At 46.2% G+C, this 19,196-nt stretch overlaps 2 protein-coding genes across 2 annotated transcripts; one reads left to right on the forward strand and one right to left on the reverse strand.

Moving 5' to 3' along the window:
- Positions 1 to 215: 215 nt before the first annotated feature.
- On the forward strand, positions 216 to 3,589 carry LOC124686030 (phosphatidylinositol/phosphatidylcholine transfer protein SFH12-like). The gene is made up of 12 exons (XM_047220037.1): positions 216 to 608; positions 718 to 984; positions 1,153 to 1,230; positions 1,450 to 1,551; positions 1,662 to 1,711; positions 1,865 to 1,958; positions 2,112 to 2,213; positions 2,307 to 2,420; positions 2,650 to 2,773; positions 2,872 to 3,275; positions 3,376 to 3,450; positions 3,569 to 3,589. The coding sequence occupies exons 1-12, from the start codon at positions 279 to 281 to the stop codon at positions 3,587 to 3,589; spliced, it is 1,761 nt and encodes a 586-aa protein (XP_047075993.1). The 5' UTR covers positions 216 to 278.
- Positions 3,590 to 4,259: 670 nt separating this feature from the next.
- On the reverse strand, positions 4,260 to 8,997 carry LOC124691360 (phosphatidylinositol/phosphatidylcholine transfer protein SFH6-like). Its single transcript, XM_047224645.1, has 14 exons — positions 8,925 to 8,997; positions 7,451 to 7,751; positions 7,235 to 7,334; positions 6,886 to 7,152; positions 6,717 to 6,794; positions 6,508 to 6,609; positions 6,378 to 6,427; positions 6,185 to 6,284; positions 5,990 to 6,088; positions 5,788 to 5,904; positions 5,262 to 5,388; positions 4,775 to 5,172; positions 4,553 to 4,627; positions 4,260 to 4,473 (listed from the first exon to the last, which is right to left on the reverse strand). The coding sequence occupies exons 1-14, from the start codon at positions 8,956 to 8,958 to the stop codon at positions 4,444 to 4,446; spliced, it is 1,878 nt and encodes a 625-aa protein (XP_047080601.1). The 5' UTR covers positions 8,959 to 8,997; the 3' UTR covers positions 4,260 to 4,443.
- Positions 8,998 to 19,196: the final 10,199 nt, after the last annotated feature.

The raw sequence follows: 19,196 nt of genomic DNA on the forward strand, positions 1-19,196 counted from the left end.
TTACCGTTAGATTGTATTATTGTCAATTATCTTTCTCCATCGATCGAGGAAATGTTTGGCTGATTCATCGGCGGTTAATGGCGGCCAGCGGTGGTTGATTGTGCAGGTAGGTGGTGGTGCAGGGGCGCTCGCCCGGCCGCCGTTGCCCCTAGCCAGCCGGCGTTCTATCTACTAAATAAGGCGACGAAGACGACCACCGTCACATGTCCGCCGCCGCGCCGAGCAGCGCCGCCGCCGCGGCGGCGGATGGCGCCTCGTCGACCCCGCGCGCGTCCGGCATGGCGTCGTCGGCGTCGCTCCGGCACCGCGCCATGAGCGCCTCCTCCAAGATGCTCCGGAGCTCCATGAGCCGCCGGTCCGGCCGGCAGCGCAGCAGCAAGGTGATGTCCGTGGCCATCGAGGACGTGCGCGACGCCGAGGAGATGGCCTCCGTCGACGCCTTCCGGCAGACCCTCGTCCTCGAGGAGCTCCTCCCGGCCCGCCACGACGACTACCACATGATGCTCCGCTTCCTCAAGGCCCGCAAGTTTGAGATCGACAAGTCCAAACAGATGTGGTCCGACATGCTCCAGTGGCGCAAGGAGTTCGGCACCGACACCATCATGGAGGTGCGTACATACTGTTGCCGTTCTCATTCTACTGTTCAAATGTATCGCCACACAAGACCGATCAAGCATTTTGGGGTGAACTGGCTGCTGCATGCAAAATTCGATGCAGGATTTCGAGTTCGAGGAGGTCGACCAGGTGCTGGAGCACTACCCGCAGGGGCACCACGGGGTGGACAAGGACGGGCGGCCGATCTACATGGAGAAGCTGGGCTCCATCGACACCACCAAGCTATTGCAGGTCACCAGCATGGACCGGTACGTCCAGTACCACGTCAGGGAGTTCGAGAGGGCCTTCGCCATCAAGTTCCCGGCATGCTCCATCGCTGCCAAGCGCCATGTCGACCAGAGCACCACCATCCTCGACGTCTCCGGAGTGGTAATGGAGCAATTCATTTGCCACTTATTCATGTCAAGTTTCTTTGGCGTTTCCATAGCTCCATCAACATTTTTGGTCGTGTGCATCATTGGACGCAAGGCCAAGAGAGAGATATCTATGTTCCGTTGTCTATAGAAAATTCATGTAACATTGTTTGGCATCTCTCAGGGGTACAAAAACTTCAACAAGGCCGCGAGAGATCTCATCGGCCGCCTCCAAAAGGTTGATGGGGATAACTATCCTGAGGTACATCATATGCTCATATGCGTGCAGTGCAAATGTTGTGTCTGCAGTTTGAGCTTGCATACTCATCGTTTACAAAATAATATGAATCCTAAAAATATGTTGATTTAGCGGAAAAAAATCTATGTACAAGGATTACCGAGGGGAAAAAATTCATTCCATGTTTGCCAAGTGGTACTTCAGAGGAACGATGCTGATTGATGATTTTAATTGACATTACAGACACTATGCCGAATGTTCATCATCAATGCCGGTCAGGGGTTCAGGCTCCTGTGGAACACCGTCAAGTCCTTCCTTGATCCCAAGACCACGGCCAAGATCCATGTAACCCATATATTCTTTTCGTTTGTTATCCTGAACCAATCATTGGCTAATTTATACACTGGATCAAGAGTTCTAATCCCATTTTCTTACGAACCGCCCCGCTGGTTTAGGTCCTTGGCAACAAGTACCAGCCGAAGCTCCTGGAAGTCATTGATCCCAGGTTTGTCTAAAAGGTTTCCTTTCTCCAACTCAAGCTTTTGCCTCTCAAGGACTTCGCAGTACTGAAAATGCAAATAGGATTGCTTGCATTAGTATCAGCAACATGTTGATGCTGAACTTACCTTTTCTATTATTGTTCTGCGGAGCCCAACAGTGAATTGCCTGATTTCCTCGGAGGCACCTGTGTATGCGAAGGCGGTTGCATGCGCTCTGACAAAGGGCCGTGGAAGGACCCTGAAATCCTAAAGGTTAATGGTTACTCTCCGAAGATTTTGGAGTTCATGCATGACCTGTGGGAAATGTAGTGCAGACTTGCCACTGAACTGAAGGAAGTAGCAGTACTACTACAGCTGAACTCCTGAGCACAGGTCCATTAACATTTTCCTGGTTTGATTCTTCAGATGGTGCAATGTGGAATGGGGAGATGCGGAATGAATAGCTCGGACCCTGTCAGTGCCGAGGAGAAGATTGTCACCGAAGACGACACCATGCCAGTTATAAAGGTTACTATGAACTTCAATTCTTACTTATATGCAGGTATTATATGGCCTTTTCGTCATATTTTTCTGAACATTGCCGTCTGATTTCATACGCAGAAGCAAGATTCGATGAGACGTGATGCCGTCGACTCTCCCAAGGTGGCGCGTGACAAGATCGAACACCCGCCGCAGATGTCTCCCCTGCATGAGATGTCAACTTCAGAGCCGAAGGTGAATGAATATGTTTAAGAAATCTAGCATTTGTCGGATTTGCTACAGTAGTAAGCCAGACACTTGTGCTTTCCATAGTAGTACTAACTACTCCCTCCAGTCGGATTAAGTCGACGCGGAGGGGAGCCGAAGCTAGCATATCGTGTGGGTAGACCCGCATCGATTAAATAGGACTAGAGATAGTACTCGTTTAGCATAATTTTCTGCTTCTCCGGTGTACAATGTGCAGGCTGCACCTTCTGGCAAAGAGGGAGGCTCCGGGCCCTACGACGACGTGTTCCCCATGGTGGACAAGAACATGGAGTTCAACTGGAACGGCGAGGTCAGCCCCGAGAAGCTCGCGCTCGCCAGAGGTCAACTCTAGCATCCTTCACACATATAAATTTGAAGGAGTGAGACGTGGTTTGTGTCTGATCCTGAAGAAATGTGTGCACTGACTGCGGGTTGGCAGATATGTACGCATCGCTGCCGGATGCGTACAAGCACGGCGACGCGGGGGACCGGCAGGCGGTGACGGGGATCATGGCGTTCGTGATGGGGGTGGTGGCCATGTTCCGGGTGGGCAAGATCGCGCCGAAGCGGGCTATGGACGCCGCCATGGGCATCGCCACCATGGAGGCCATGGCCAAGAACCGCAAGCTCCTGCAGGCCCAGCAGGGCGGGCAGGGGCCGGCGGTGGTTGCGGTGTCGGCGGCGCAGTTTGAGGCGCTGGTGAAGCGGGTGGGTGACCTGGAGGAGAAGGTGGCTGCATTCAGCTCCCGGCCCCCTGAGATGCCCGCCGACAAGGCGGAGCTGCTCGCCGCCGCTGCCACCAGGCTCGATGCTCTCGAGGCCGAGCTTGAGACCACCAAGAAGGTACTGGTTACACATACACAAATATACCTGATGCTTCTCTAGAATGTTTTGCAAGGCAATTGGCAGCATCTGATCTGGCTGCCATGGAATTGCATTGCAGGATCTGGAGACGTCGAAAGGGCAGCAGGAGGAGGTGCTGGCGTACATCGAGAAGAAAAAGAAGAAGAAAGGGATGGTAAGGCCACCACTCTGGCTTGCATTTGCAGCCATTGATACACTGTCAGACTCAGCTGTTCTTGAGCTCATCCCACTCGTCTTATAAGCTGATTTCATTAAAGTTTTGTCTCCAACAGCAGAACCCGTTCCGTTGGTGAAGAAAAGCTTGATGATGGCACCACGGCCGACCCCTGGAGGAGGAATCAAGCAAGAAGCAGTGGACTACACAAAGAAAGGAAAGAAATTCGTAGCAAAAATGGATACATACAATCTGGAATGCCGAGACAGAATGTACCACATTAGGCCCCATTGGAACACAAGATTTTGTTTTATTTTTACTTCGGTGCAGAGATTGAGCTGTTTCATGTGAAATTAGGTGCAGTGTTCCAAGCAGGCAGGTCCTAGCTAGTACGCCGATCCCTTCTTGTCCAAACGTATTTATATGTGGGTATAGAATGTAAAAGCTTTGTCTAATTGCCTTTGAAAAACTCTGCTCACTTGAAGTGTGCGAAACCTGCTGTTAGAACCCCCTACCTGCTGTATGACTGAAACGTGATAATAATATACTCCGTAATGATGATGATGATGATACCATCACTGGGCAATGAGGCCAAAGTGATCGGGGGCTGCAGCTGTAGAAGTACAAGCATTGTACTAGCCACAAAAGGTCATGTTCCCCAAGTTATCTCAGCAAATCTTCCCGCTGGATCTACAATAATCTAGCTATGCTTATCGTCAGGCTTGTGATGCCGAAGTGCAGGTGAACAATTATGGCGTGCAAAGGCACAAAGGAAATATGAGACAGGAAGTCACGAAAAAGGGAGAATCCAGTGCAAAAACACATTTTATTTATGTCAGGATTTTCTGTCGATTTACAACCGATATCTGTCATTTCGCATTTGTCAGGAAAACGAACAGATCACTCGTTTACATCATCTCAAACGCCATATCTGCCTCTCTGGCATCTCAGAAGGAAGAAAACTCAACAGGGGGTATGGTCTCTCTCCTGGTCCTAGTAGCAAGACATCGTCTTCTTCTTTTTCTGCAAGAGGAAGGTAGACATGAGAAACTGACCGAGAAAAGAAAAGCAGTGAAAGGATCAAGCAGCATTCCTTACAAACCTGAGCCTTAGCAATTGTCTTCCTGTCTACATATGCAAGTAGTTCCTCCTGCCTGATGAGAGCCTCGTGTAAAGCCTGCATGAATTTGCAAGTGTTCTGAGTAAAATGGCTGGACATTCAGCTTCTTAATCAAAACTGATACAAGGTACAAAATTCTGGAGCTGTGGTTTTTTGCATTCTAACGAAACAGTGAGAAACAAGCTATTGTGCAGTATGGATTACCTTCTTTGTTACGATGAGTTCAGCTTCCAGTGCATCCACGCGGCGGACGGCTGCATTAAGCAACTCTTCTTTCTCGCAAGGCATTTCAGAAGGTTTTTCTTGAAGCGTCTGAACCTTCTCTTCAAGCTGTGCCAGTCTTTGCAAGACTAAGGAAAACAGGTCAGATTCAGCAAACCCAGGACTTGGCGAAGGGGGCCGGAACTCGGGTTTTGGAAAGGAGTCATGATATAATTCAGAGCTTTGTTCTTCTGGCTCGTTTTTATCAGACAATCTCTTTGTGCCAATATCTTTAACTGACCGAAGCAGCGTTACAATGGCAAGCACGAAAGCCATCAGAGCTGGAAGAATCTGATCCAAGGACCTGTTGGATGCCTTGGTGGTGCTTTTGAGGGAAGATTCTACATCAAAGAAATATCAGCAAACATCAGGTTTTGGCAAGTAACAAAAGGCATATTCAGATCCTGCAATGAAACTGACAAAAACAAACCTGTGGATGGGAAGGGTGCCTTCCTAGGCACTTCTCTCTTCCATGTTGCATCCACAGCCTTGTCGACGACAGGAATGTCATATTCAGGCATACGGGTAGTAAAGCTAGTGGCCCTGATCATCTTGACCTGAAAGGCGAAGAGACAAGTTCAAACACTGTAACACAATTGACAAAGAAAAGGGGTTTGTTTTCTGTAACATGGCAAATTCAAAAACAGCTGGCCAGGAAAATAGCATGGCAGGGAAATGCCTGGTTAATGGGGTTAGTTGTTTAGAACCCACTATAAGGTTGTTTGATGGAGGCAGGCACTTCCGATTGTTTTGTTCATATGGAAGTTCAAAATAATACAAATAGTTAAGATTCAACAGTCTCATTTTTAATGTTCTGGAAGCACAGTAAATTGAGTGCCATTAGAATTTCACTTCAGTTACCCTGCTGAGCAAGCTGATTGACATTCCCGACAGCTTGACTGGTCCATTGCTCACAACTAACTGCATCACAGAACAATGTAATCTCAACTACTGACCTCTTCTCGAACAGGGGTCAACTTAGGATGAGAGATGTAACTTCTCAGAGCTTTGGGAGAAGTTACATCGTCAGCTTCAGATCCAGACTCCGCAGTTGATGTATCGCTTCCACGGATCTGGAATTCCACATTTAAGTAAATTATTATATTCCCACATAAATCGCTGAGGCATAGAACAATACAAATTGATTGCGAGACATACCATTTGGTGCTTGGACTTGGCATAAGAAATAACAGTTTCCTCTCCATTGGAAATAGTTACGATCTGCCGAGCACACTGGGCCTCACCATTAAGGACTTTCTAGTATCAGCAGATAATAAGAACATTAGAAGGGAAATAATGAAAGGAGAGTGACTAGTAATAGATACAAGATTAGCAGGAACCCATTAGCCATACCTTCAGTATGTACGGCTCCTTCCATGGCCCTTTTTCGGCTTTAAGGCACCCTCCATATTCAGGACAGGTACAAGTGCCACCAAGAAATTCTGGCAATTCACTGTTCAATCATCACAAATTTAGAGAATAATTATAACAGACCTTAAAGAAAAGTTCAAATTGTTGTAAGAGCAGTACACTGAACGTCACTTACCTAGCATCAATTATTTCAAGCAGTTTACTTTGACACTTAGTCCCAAGTACCTGAAGAAACATAATAGTACCCTGTAAATAAAGTGACTTTGGCATGAAAAGGGCAATGTGTGGTCCATGGAAATACTTACATGTATCTTGGAAGTGGTTTTGGGGTCAATGAAGGATTTCACAGTGTTCCATAACAGTCGAAAGCCCGGGCCAGCATTGACTATGAACATTTGGAATAAAGTCTGGAACATAGAACAGAAAAGGGAGAATGTTTAACTCAATAGGTCACAATAAAAACGTACAAATGCAGAACTATGCTTATCTACAAGAGTAAGGTGGAAGTCCAGACCTCAGGGTAGTTATCGCTGTCAATTTTCTGCAGTCGCATAATTAATTCACGTGCAGTTTTGCTGAAATTTTTCAAACCCTGCAAAGCAGGTATCAAAGTCAGAATTTGCCAGTTGCCAAGTTTGTGAGAACATGGACGAGTTGTGGATATTAAGTCTTCGGCAACATACCACGCCCTGAACGTCTAGAATAGTTGTGCTCGAGTTGATGTGCCTTTTTGCGGCAAGAGAGCATGCTGGAAATTTGATCAAGAAGCTCCTCTCAAATTCCTTCACATGATACCTTACATATCTGTCCATAGTTGTTACATTCATAAGCTTGTTAGGATCAACCTTTCCAAGCCTTTCAATATAAACAGGTCTTCCCTCTTTGTCAACACCGTGATAACCATGAGGATAATATTCCAGAACAGTGTCCAACTCGGTGTAATCAAAGTCCTACAGTTAAATATGGCTCTAGCTGTTATTTATAGCCAAAGGAATCCAAATTGTATGAAGAGTTTAATTTCAGCTAGCTGACCTCAACAATTGTATCGGTACCATACTCCTTCCTCCACTGAAGCATGTCAGTCCACATTTGCTTTGCTTTCTCGATGTCAAATTTCCTTGCTTTTAGAAATCTAAACATAAAACATTTCAAGTTAGCTTATAGACACCCATCTTAAATAGAGCAAAAACAAAAAAAGAGACATGCCGAACTCTTGTAGAAGGGACATCACAATTAACAGGATTATACCTCAGCAGCATATGATAGTCATCATGTTTTGCAGGCAACAACTCGTCCAAAATCAGCGCCTGTCTAAATGATTCCACTGCTTCCAGTTCCACTAGATCGCGCACATCTTCGATTGACACAGACAGAACCCGACTACCACTCTTCCTCCTGTTCTTCTTCTTTAAGGAATGTCTAAGCTTACTGGATGCATCTATAGCTTTCTTCTTGAGAGAGCCCATCCTCGTCTTCTTTTCATCTTCGGAGATTTCAAAATCCAACCTGTGGTCTCTGCGCTCGTCGTGACTTGAGCACCCATCTGTACCTGAGCCGTCATAAAGGAAGATAAGCCAATGGTCATGGCAAGTTCACAACACTAATTTATTTGAACGCAAAACTGACTCCTTGGGAGTAAGTGGCCCTATGAAATTGTAGACAGCTCATCATACGTAGGAGCATAAGTACCAAGTGCATAGCATTGGGCTTGTCAAAGAATCTAAGCCCGCCATACTATTGTTAGAATTAGTAAACAACAAAGTCATTGTCATGGCAACTTCTCAACAAAATAACTAAACAAAGCTCTGGGAATATTTTGTTCTGAGCAATGAATCCAGCTCACATGCAAAGGTTCCAACAGGACAATCCAGTGTTCACAGCCTTACGCGACCAGGTGATAACAGCTACAGTTAGCATAAACATCAGCGGTTCAACTTCTTCGCGAAGTTTCTTAAACAAGGATCAAAATATCAGATGAACAGAATCCCTTGAAAGCATCCGCCGAATCAGCGATAATGATGGCCCAAAAGGGCTCAACAACCCCCAACAGATGCATGTGGTCTTAATTGTAAGGTCTACTTCTACTAGTAGTCCTCAAGCAGTTGATACCAAACTACATTGCAGGTGCTACTTCAGCCTTGAGCATTGAATTTTCTGGTATTCTTGTCTACTACCAGATTCACCTTCTTCTAGTAGCCAAATGATCTCATCCATTCTAGCCTACCACCAAACTGCTAGTATGCTGATGAAAATCCCACATAGATATAGTAAAAAAAGGTTTAAAGCGCCCATAGAATCCAACCTAGCCTAGCATAAGAAAATACAGGTATTGAACAGGCCAGCACCAGCGGGTCTGATGAGGGCCAAATCAACGCAATATTGAACTGGTCAGGCCGCAAATCACCTCGCGGCCGCCAACGCATCGTATGACCCGATCCTGGCGCACACGGGTCCAAAATACGGGAGAGAACTATTCTACTACACTAGTAGGAACCGACGGAACTCGAGGCCGGCCGGCGGACTGCAGCCAATCCAATCTGGCGTAGCACTGTTCAGGGCGGGGAGATCACGCAGCGAACCCGGGGGCCACGGCGAGATAGCACGACATAACCCCGGAGCCGGAGCCGGCAATCGGAATCCGATCCCCGCGAACCGGCCCCCAAATCCCGCCTCGAGAAACCGATATCGGAAGAGCTGCTGAAGAGGGGGAACGGGGGCTCACTTGGGCGCGCGTGGCGGTCGAGGTGGCCCGACATGGCCTGCGGGGCGGCGCGGCGCGGCGATGGATCCCCTCCTCCTCCGGTCCGCGCAAGGCCTCCGGAACCTGAAACGGGGCCCCGCATTCCGTCAGTCAGAAACCCTAACGAAAAGCCGCCCCCGAACAAAACACAGCCCGGCCGCCGCCGGCGCGGATGGGGATCTCGCCCGCCCGCCTCACCTCAACGCAGGAGACGTCCCGCCGGCGATCGATCGAGCGCGCGCGCGCCGCGTGGCCCGGGGCGGGAACGGCGGGGGATTCTCCGGGGAGCGGCGTGGCGTGGCGGGGGACGGGTGGGGAGTGGGTGGTGAGTGGTGGAGAAGTATAATGGAAAGCAGCAGCGGAAGGTGGGCAGAGACTCAGAGGAAGGAGACGATGGGAGAAGAGAAAAAAGGCGATCGAGAAGAAGCGTCCTCCCGAAATTCGGTGGCTTCCTTTTTATCTTTGCGGGTTTCCGGAGCCGTTTCGCAATTCAGCCCCTCGCGTCCGCCGGAATCGCGTTTGGCGGCTGACGCAGGGCTTTTCTTCCTTTTTGGCTGCGCTGACGCAGGTGTTCATCGAGTACCGGTTGTATATATGGCAGACAAAGTCAATGCGAGATTTGTATGGAGTACTGGGGATGCGAATTTGACTTTGAGTAAATTTAAAGTCGTTTCATGCTTCCTTTTATCCGCTTTTAAAACTGCGAGGTCAACCTATAGACGTGTATGTGTCATGTACAGGTATTACCGCCGAAATGTCATGATAACATCCTTGCATGTTGGTTTTCTAATGGTCCTGAACTATGATTGTGTGTACCTATGTCAAGCGCCGCTACGTATAGCTTGACTCGCTAGTTTTTCCTACAACTTGTGTGTACTTACCATGTTACACATGTTTTGTGTTCATGACTCTGTCCCTCACCAGATGTACGATGCTAGCACCTCGCGCATTAGGTAGTAGCAATACTTTGCTAATCTTGAAAGTAACAGATTTTCCAAAAAAAAAGATACGGTGAGATACTTTTCGGATCTCTTATTTCTATGTCGGTATATGGTGCCTCCATGTTAAAAAAAAAAGGTGATTCCTGATGTTTGCTCCGAGATGTCGACATCGAGTAGTGGGATTGCTTTTCAATCCTCGTGAAATATCGTGATACTTCCGATGAAAGGATTACATAATTGACTATGCACCATGGAACTTTGTACCAACTATAATGGTGCGTAAGTGTAACACATTGTAAGGATGGTCACGAAATTGGATTTAATATCACAATATTTTCTTTTTGCTGCCATTAGTACACACATATATTTATTCAGCTGCACCACAAGCAGGAAAAAACGATTTGTTCCCACTAGTTAGAGTCAACTAAAAAAAACATTTGGGTCTCCTTTGACTCAAAATATTCTGTAGGTGTTTTAGATGATTAGAGGTTGGAACATTCAGATTCGTGCCTGTTTGTTTGTAGGGGTGTGTGTTATACAAAAAAGTTGAAAAGAAATCCACTGCTCTTTTATTCATAGAGAAAAAATTGTACTTAACCTCATGACATTTTGCTAAGGATAAAATACATAGTCCACATGTTGCACCTTACCCTACTCAGCTGAAAAGACGATGGACCACTTCGTCAAGTTGTTTTTTTAGTCATGCTTTATGGTAGTATCTATGTGCAATATGACGGTACAAAAATATTGGATACATGCAATAGGGCCACTAGCTATGAGTGATCCCCAAAGATAACATAGCAGACAAAAAGGAAGGGTGGGTTACTTAATTACTTTTGCTTTGTTTCATTCTATTCCATCAAAAGGTGCCACCATGTAAAAAAAAACATGGTTTCTCGTGTTCCTTGAAATGGTCATGTTTTATCTGTTGTATTCTCCCAAAGCTTGGCGAGCAAGTAGCTCATGTACGAAGTGGACATCTAATAATGGGGGATTGCTTTGTATTTTGTGTGAAAATAATTGGAATATTTTTGAGAACCGTGACAAATGTGTCGGTATTATACTATTATTCTTAGTTGTGGGGCACATAGTGATGCTACTTCTAGCTATGGAATTGTGTAATTGATTATGCTTTGTGTAGTGTATTGCATCTATGTGATTCAGCTTAAGTACATTACATTTTTATAGAATAGACACAGTGCATTTTGATACGCCACAGTATTTGTACACAACAACCATATTACCGCTAGCATATTTTAAGATCAACAAATGAGCGCTTTATTTGAAGCAGGAAATATTTTTCGTCGTTCTCTGGGAAACTTGTAGCGCCTCCTTTATACGCATGATTTCGGTGGTAATGTAAAACAGACAGGATTGAAATCCATTGCTCGCTTAAATCATACAGTATTGAATTTTACGGAAGTTATGCTTGCATGTGAGAAAAAAAAACAATTTAGTCTTTCAAATAGATTTGATTCAGTGAAATATTTCCTCTGGATGCTCTTTCAATTGAAACATTTGCATGTAGCATATTTTCGATAATTGGAATCTTTAGGATTTTTTTTGCCGATAGTAGTGTGATTTGATTTGGCGAAAAACAATTTAATAATACGTTTTTCCCATTAATTCTACAAATAATACTCGATTTTATTTTTTTTCAAAAATAATACACCGTTGGGTTAGAGGAACCCGATTAGTATTAATCGGGGAACACTAACCCGGCGGTGTATTATTTTTGAAAAAGTTCAAAATCGAGTGTTATTTATAAAATTAACAAAAAATATTATTAAAAAATCTCTTTGATATGTAGGGTTGTGTTTATTTCATATGAGCGTTTCCTATAAATCTCATTGCACTTACGTTTTGTAGGAAGAAAAAATCCGGTCACTTTTTTTTTCCAAAAAGAAATTGTGCTCTACCTTGTGTCGCACTGGTTTTATCCTACTCGGGTGACAAGACGATCCACTACTTTGGTTCGTCAAGCGGGCATCGATCGTGCCGTCGATCTGTCGGCGGGACTAAGTCAACATTGGCTGATTTATACAGGGACATAGAAACAAAAACGAAAAGCATCAACAAAAAAGAAACAAAAACGAAAACCAGCAAGGGACCCCCGGGCCCCTGTTTCGCGTTTTAAAATATCCTCCACCAGCTTTGACGTCGGCCAAGAATTAGGCGAACGAGAAAAGGAAAATGGAAAATTCGAGAACCAGCGCCAAACGGTGCCGGCCGCGGGGGAATCGCATGTGCTGCTGTCTGGCCTGTCGCCGCAACGTGGCGCGCCCGGCGAGGCGGCGCCCACACTGCACGCCACACGGCGTTCGTGGCCAATTTGCAGATAGTCCCTTGGTAATTATGCGCAGTTTGCTTCATGATAGTTTCTCGAGTTTCCGAGCACTGTGCTGTACGGTAGCATCATTCTGGTGTGGTGCTGCTGCTCTCTACGACGTAGCCGTTGCAGAACGCAGATGGAACGCCGGGAGAAGACGGAGCCTGGGATCCTCTGCGGCGTTCACGAGGAGGGTGCCAGCGGACGCATGTGGGGTGCTGCTGCTGTGACGGGAGAGGAATTGAATGGGGAGGGGAGGTCAACGTGCAGTGCAGAGGAGGACTGCAGAAAGTAAAGGTAGGTAGGTGGCAGGCTAGCAGTAGCAGCACCCCTGACGCGCAGCGCGTGTGCGATGATGGGTTCATCATGGCCCTACTGCGCCTCCCAATCCAACATTCGTGCCCTCAATCGAGTACGGATGCAACGGTTCATCGACACGAAATAGGTCTAGATCCGTTTACGGCCGGAGGCAGCCCAACGCGTTAAGGGCATCTCCAACGCCGGCGATCCATCTCGCGCCCGTGCGTTTGGATGGGTCGAAACGGACAAAACAGCAGCTCAGCGCGCGGACTCATCCCTAAAACGGATGGCCGCGGCGTTCGGGACGACCCAAACCCGGCCCAAATCTTGGACGAGTTTGCGTGGCCGCGGACGCGAAAGGCTGGTCGCTCGCGTCCTCCCCTTGTCTACCCCTGGCCCGCCTGTCTGCCTCCCAAAACAGAAACACTCCACTCCACTCCCAAAACCTAGAGATGGCCGATGAAGCAACTGCCGCCGCCACCACCGCCACCATCGGAGAGGAGGCACTGCTCGCGGCCGTTGCCGCTCCTGCCGTGGAGGCGGCTCCTGAACTGGACGCTCCAGTGGTCGTGGAGCCCAGGCCGCCGACGAAGAAGGCGAAGCCCGAGCTCACCGCGGAGCAGAGGGCGATGGAGACCAAGAAGCGGGGGGGGGGGGGCGTCTGATCAACGGAAGAAGGAGGCCGCCGCCGCGGATGAGCGGGTGCGGGCGGCGGAGCAGCTCCTCCAACTCCAAACGCAGGCGAAGAACAGTATCATTCAAGAGCAGCAGGCGCAGGCCATGCTCTTTTACGGCCACGCAACGCTCGGCCAGAACATGATCATCCCCATCACCGGCACGGCCTCGGGGGGGAGCTCGGCCTCGTCCGTGACCCGGCCCCTTCCTCCAAGGTCAACTGCCCCACCGACTGCCCCGTTTGCGCACGAAATGGGGGCGCATTCAGGGCGGCACGCGTACCAGTCACGGGATGGGTCGCCGGAGGTGGGCGAGTCCGCTACGGGGCCGTCACCTTCGTCCATTGACCTCAACCGTGCGCCGGCGAACTCCAAAGGCCCCAAGCACCTGGGAGCAGCTGCGATGGCCGGTGCACGCAACCTGTTCGATGATTTGTCGGCCGCGCGCGCGCAGTCACTGTCCACCGTGCAGGCCCCTCCGTCTTTCGCGCAGACAATGCCGACGACCCTGCCATATCCTTCGACACAGCAGGCTCCCCAGCCAGCTCCCATTGACACACAGGAGGGCACAACTGCCTGTCCCGGCAACATAAACATCGAGGAGGAGCCGTTGTTCGGTGAGGGCCTCACACAAGCCGCAGCTGCACAAGCTAGAGCTCGTCGGGTAAGCAAACGAACCGCCAACTACACGGAGAAGGAGGACAAGGTGCTCGTCCAAGGATGGTTGACCATCAGGCAAGATGCGTTGACAGGTGCCGAGCAGAAGGGGACCGCATTCTGGCGCCGGATCTATGAATACTTCCATGAACATCGCAAATACGGACAGGAGCCATTTGAGAGCGACCGCAGCGAGATATCGCTCCAAAAGAGGTGGGGAGCAATTCAAACGGAATGCGACAAGTTCCAGGCGGCGTATGATCACGCGAAGCGGATCCCCGTTAGTGGCATGGGTGTGAAGGACTTGGTATGATTCTTAACCTCAACTTACTCATCTGATGTTTGCACATATGTTTATCGTTGTTGTCTCGCTTTGCTCTAGGTGTGGCGAGCTTTGGAATTCTACAAAGTCAACAATGTAGAGACGACCTTTGCCTTCCCTCATTGTTGGACGGAACTCCACGGCACCCCCAAGTTTCAAGAGGGGTACGAGGGGTACATGGCGACCTTGACTGGCAAGAACCCCGCCAAAGATGCCACGGTCATTGACCTTGATGGTGGGCAGCCTTGCGGTAGCTCCGCTTCTCGTGCAAGTCGTCCACGCGGCCACAAGTCAACCAAAGCCGACATGTAGCGTGATGCTTCGTCCATGCTATTGTATGGCACTTTGAAGGAGATGCATGCGGACAGAGAGGTGTCCACGTACAAGAGGGATGAGAGGAGGCGCCGGGAGAAAGAAGAGGACAGGAAGAAATTCTTTGATGTCCCAGCAGAAGAAGCTTGAGATTGAAGAGGTCAAGGCCAAGACCAAAGCTAAAGAACTTGAGCTCAAAGAGAGAGAACTTGAGCTCATAGCAATGGCAAGGGCCAAAGAGGTGGAGGTGAAGGCGAAGGAAGTTGAGCTCAAACGCCAAGCCGAGGACAACCTCATCATGAACGCCGACTTGACCAACATGAACGAGGCGAAGAGAGCGTGGTTCAAGAAGAGACAGAAGGAGATCCTCGAGCGCCCAAATTGAGTTAGACAATCTCAATTGTAATTTTTATTTTTTTTCTCAAAGTGTTGCACATTTTATTTGATTTATCATGGTACATTTGATAATATTTTATGCTATTTGATATTATTTTATGTTTGTTTATAAGGATCTATGGCCAGATGGCCTATTTCCCAAAGAAATAGGCCAAATGGCCAAATGGGTGGCCGCTGCGTTGGGCGCAGCGTGCGACCCAAACGGACGCGCGAACGCGGGGCTCCGTCCGCGCGTCCGCTAGGCCACGCAAACGGTCCAAAACGGACGGTCCAGCGCGTCCGTTTGGGTCGCTCGGTTGGAGATGCCCTAAAACCGTAAAAAAAAAGATTTGCTAGTTCTAACTTTGTTCTCGGACAAGTCTTACATTATTATATTTGATCCGTGATTCGTGCTAATTATCAGTTGCAACATTATTTGCAACTAAAATTTGATGACATCATTTAACTAAGAACGAAGTTAGTTTTTAGCTGACAGAAAATATCCACACCATAAAAAATAGGATGCCAACTAAAGTCAACTTAATTTACATATAGTTGGGGCCTGAAAGCCCACTATTGTTCACGCCTAAAAGGGGAAAAAGAAATTGAAACATTGGATAATCCTGCTACGCGGATATTGGCCTGCCGCCTCCTAGTCCTCGTGGCCGAGGTTGGTGAAGATATGCGGCGGTGGCCACACAATGATCGCCGGAAGGAGGCGGTGGAAGATCCACCACCGGCGGCGGTCGCGCCGGCGCCGCAGCAGCCTCCTAGCAAGCCCGAATGACCTCCTCGAGGAGGGGCCATTTGGCATGCTCCTCTGCCAATGCGATGCCATCCTCCTCCGTCAGCTCCACGTCGTCCTCCTCCATTGGCTGGTGGTCGAGGTCGCCATCGTCTTCAAGCGGATCCTCGGCTGCCACCTCCTAGTAGACGACACCCGAAAGCGCCAGAACCGACCGGAAGGGCTCAACGTACTGGGTGTACGCCTCCTGCTACCGGACCAGTTGTTACGGCCTGCGCGCGGCATGGGGAAGGTGTACCCACGTCATTCTCCTCCTTCACGTGCACCGGTGGCGGAGGTGGCGGAGGCGCCTGCCGCGGTGGTGGTGGCGACGAATGGGCTAGAAGGCCGTCACTGCCTCCTCATAGTCGAAGTCCTCGAGTGTTAGGCTAGGGCTAAGGATTTCTACAGCTATGCATACATGTTATATGGGATAAAATATAATAATATGCATAATTGTACTTAGTTCAATTCGGATTAGATTCTTGTTGGCGATGTGTCCTTGTGTACGTACTATAAACACCAGTCGAGATGGTTATCTACAGACTATTGTCGGTCGAGTTGGTTATGAAGGATTATTGAGTGATCCACGGACCAAAGCATGAAGATCAATGACATCATCGGTATTCCCTAATGGATGTCAAACTACCATTGTACTCCCCCTATTGTCTCCGGGTTTTGCAAGAAGCAGTTGATTACCACTAATCTCACATGATTACCTTTATCAATCATTAGGGCCTTGGGTACTTAACAAGTCTTAGATTTAGGTATTGGATGGAGATATAATTATAGAAATCCTAAAATGAAAATTGAGTTCGTACAACACCATGTATAATTAGATGCACATGATGCTGCGAGGCTAGGCCTCAGCCCTCAGCCAATGAGGACTACTCACACATGATAAGATCAACAATCATAAACATAGTAAAGGAATTCTTAAGATAAACATAAAATAGTCTTACAGTGCCATCAATTGTGATGAGATCAGTAAACAACCCCTTCAACCATAGGTGATACAAAAAAAAAGGGCCAATAAAGAAAACAAAACATAGTAAAAATGTTTTATGGTGTAAGTTGTGTATGTCATTCGTTTAATTGAGTTTGACATGGTTTTTGGACAATTAACATAAGCCACACTTACGTGGTGGACCTTTTTCAACTAATAAAGTAGATATTATTGTCATTGGAGTATGATGGTCATCAGTACATACATGATGGTGTGAACTGGTGTGACTACTCGTACAAAGGGGCATCGGATACTTTGAGGATTCATGTCAAACTTTACTCTTCTTGTGTCAATATAACTTATAGCATCTGGGCCATAAAAAGGCTAATGAAGCCATTAACGATGCTTATGATATATAGGCAATGGAACTCCATACTAATGATAAACTATGATCTAAAGCATGTATTAAGTAATGAGATTTGAAAGGTAGATATCCTTCACATGTTTAATCTCTACTTCCCTCTGTGAAGGGACTTTCTACTTATTTTTGAGTCAAAGAAACAAAGTTTCTTGCAAGATCTATATTATAATACCAAAATTTAAAAAAAATTCTCAATGCATAAGCTTGCTTAAGAATCATTTATATATAGCATGCATACAAGTTTGTTAAATTGTCCATGGTACTTGTTCACTTACTATTATGCGAGATGCTTTTACTTTTACGCATATGAGAAGTTTATGTTTTCTTTTACTTCATATGATTATTGCTTGTTGCTATTTACTTCTCAACGAACCATCATAGTTAATGTAGAAATGATCATGGATTTTATAATGTTAATCTATTGACAATAAACTCCAAAGGTCATTTAGTTATCACCTTTATGCTCGAGGATGAGCATAGGTTATGCTTAGGGATATCGATGCATGTAAAATGCATCTATGATCTTTATAGTTTATTATGCCATATTCATGAGAGATCTTGAAAGAAGTACATGAATTGCAAAGTTTATATTATTGAAAGGTGGGATTATGAATAGTCGGTTTTGTTCTGGGCGTTGGCCTCAAAATAAGTATATAAATTGCAACAATGGTTAACGTTTTATCTAAACAAAATTCGAGTTCTAATGACGACTACGAGGAGGTACATATGGAGGAGGAGAAGGGATTTTAGTCCATCCAAGTGGTTGTGGCCGAAAACAACGCTATATGGGCTTTCCTCCTAACATACGATCTCTTAAAACTCCCTAAAATATTTGGTCCGAAATTACATGGGTCTGGCCCATCAAAAAAGGTGGCATAAGATTAAATGATTTTATGGACAGAATTTATGAAGTGGAAACTTGATTTTTTCCAAACATGTATATGTCCTTATGGTGACTTTGAGGTCCTGAAACCATCACTTGTAGCGTCATCTTCAATCATCACAAGCTTTCTGCCATCTCCATGCATGACCATGATCCAATGATTGTTTCTCTCATCCATGATAGGTTCATCATTCCTATGTAACATAAACACATCTAATTTAGGAAATATCGTATTCTTATGTATGTTAGAAATATTTCCTAGAAACAAAAGTACCCAATAATTTAATTCACGTGCATGGGATCTTGTGAGAGATCATTTAATTGTAGTTGCAGGTGCAACAATTGTATCTACAGTAGGGATGTCCTTATCAGTTTGTGTTTCATGAGGAGACAACAACTATCTTCTTGTACTTTTCTCTCCCTTGCAACTCAGCAACAACCATACGTGACATACTAGAAATAGAAAGTTGTGAGGAAGATATGACTTCTTATACATTAGAAAAATGACAATCTCTTGGACATAAACATCTTGTCTTTCATGAGGAGAAGACAACTATCTTCCTGTACTTTTCTCTCCTTTACAAGTAAGCAATAATCATACGTGACATAGTCAAAATGGGAAATATGTAAGGAAACGATAACTTCTTGTACAATTGGAAAATGACAATCTTCTGGGCGTAAACAATTTGTCTTTTATGAGGAGAAGACAACTATCTTCTTGAAATTTTCTTTCCCTTACAACTCAGCAATAATCATACATGACGTACTGAAAATAGGAAAATTGTGACGAAGATATGACTTATTGTACATCGTAAAATGACAATTTCTTGGACGTAAACATATTGTCTTTCATGACAAGAAGACGCATATCTTATTGTACTTTTCATTCCCTTACAACTAAACAATAGGCATACCTGACATATTGGAAATAGGAAAATGTGAGAAAGAGATGACTTCTTGTATATCAGAAAATGACAATCTATTGGACGTAAACATCTTGTCTTTCATGAGGGAAAGATAATTATCTTCTTGTACTTTTATCTCCCTTATAACTAAGCAATAATCGTACGTGACATACTAAAAATGGGAAATATATGAGTAAGCGGTGACTTCTTGTACAACACAAAAATGACAATCTTTTGGGCATAAAGAGCTTATCTTCCATGAGAAGAAGACAAATTTTATTTTGTATTTTTCTCTCCTTTACAACCAAGCAATAATCACACGTGACATATTGAAAATAGGAAAATATGAGGAAGAGTCGAAGAGATGACTTCTTGTACATAAGAAAAATGACAATTTCTTGGGCG

This window comes from Lolium rigidum, chromosome 2, assembly GCF_022539505.1.
Source record: "Lolium rigidum isolate FL_2022 chromosome 2, APGP_CSIRO_Lrig_0.1, whole genome shotgun sequence".
Taxonomy (NCBI): domain Eukaryota; kingdom Viridiplantae; phylum Streptophyta; class Magnoliopsida; order Poales; family Poaceae; genus Lolium; species Lolium rigidum.

Bases quoted from the DNA above. Each gene is read 5' to 3' on its own strand.
- LOC124691360 (XM_047224645.1), bottom strand. From the start codon at position 8,958: ATGTCGGGCCACCTCGACCGCCACGCGCGCCCAA. The intron at 5,389-5,787 runs GTCAGTAGTTGA...TTCGCCTTTCAG, and splicing joins TGACCCCTGTTCGAGAAGAG to GTCAAGATGATCAGGGCCAC. The intron at 4,628-4,774 runs GTAATCCATACT...AAATTCATGCAG, and splicing joins AACTCATCGTAACAAAGAAG to GCTTTACACGAGGCTCTCAT.
- LOC124686030 (XM_047220037.1), top strand. From the start codon at position 279: ATGGCGTCGTCGGCGTCGCTCCGGCACCGCGCCATGAGCGCCTCCTCC. The intron at 985-1,152 runs GTAATGGAGCAA...GGCATCTCTCAG, and splicing joins TCCTCGACGTCTCCGGAGTG to GGGTACAAAAACTTCAACAA. The intron at 2,774-2,871 runs GTCAACTCTAGC...GCGGGTTGGCAG, and splicing joins GAAGCTCGCGCTCGCCAGAG to ATATGTACGCATCGCTGCCG.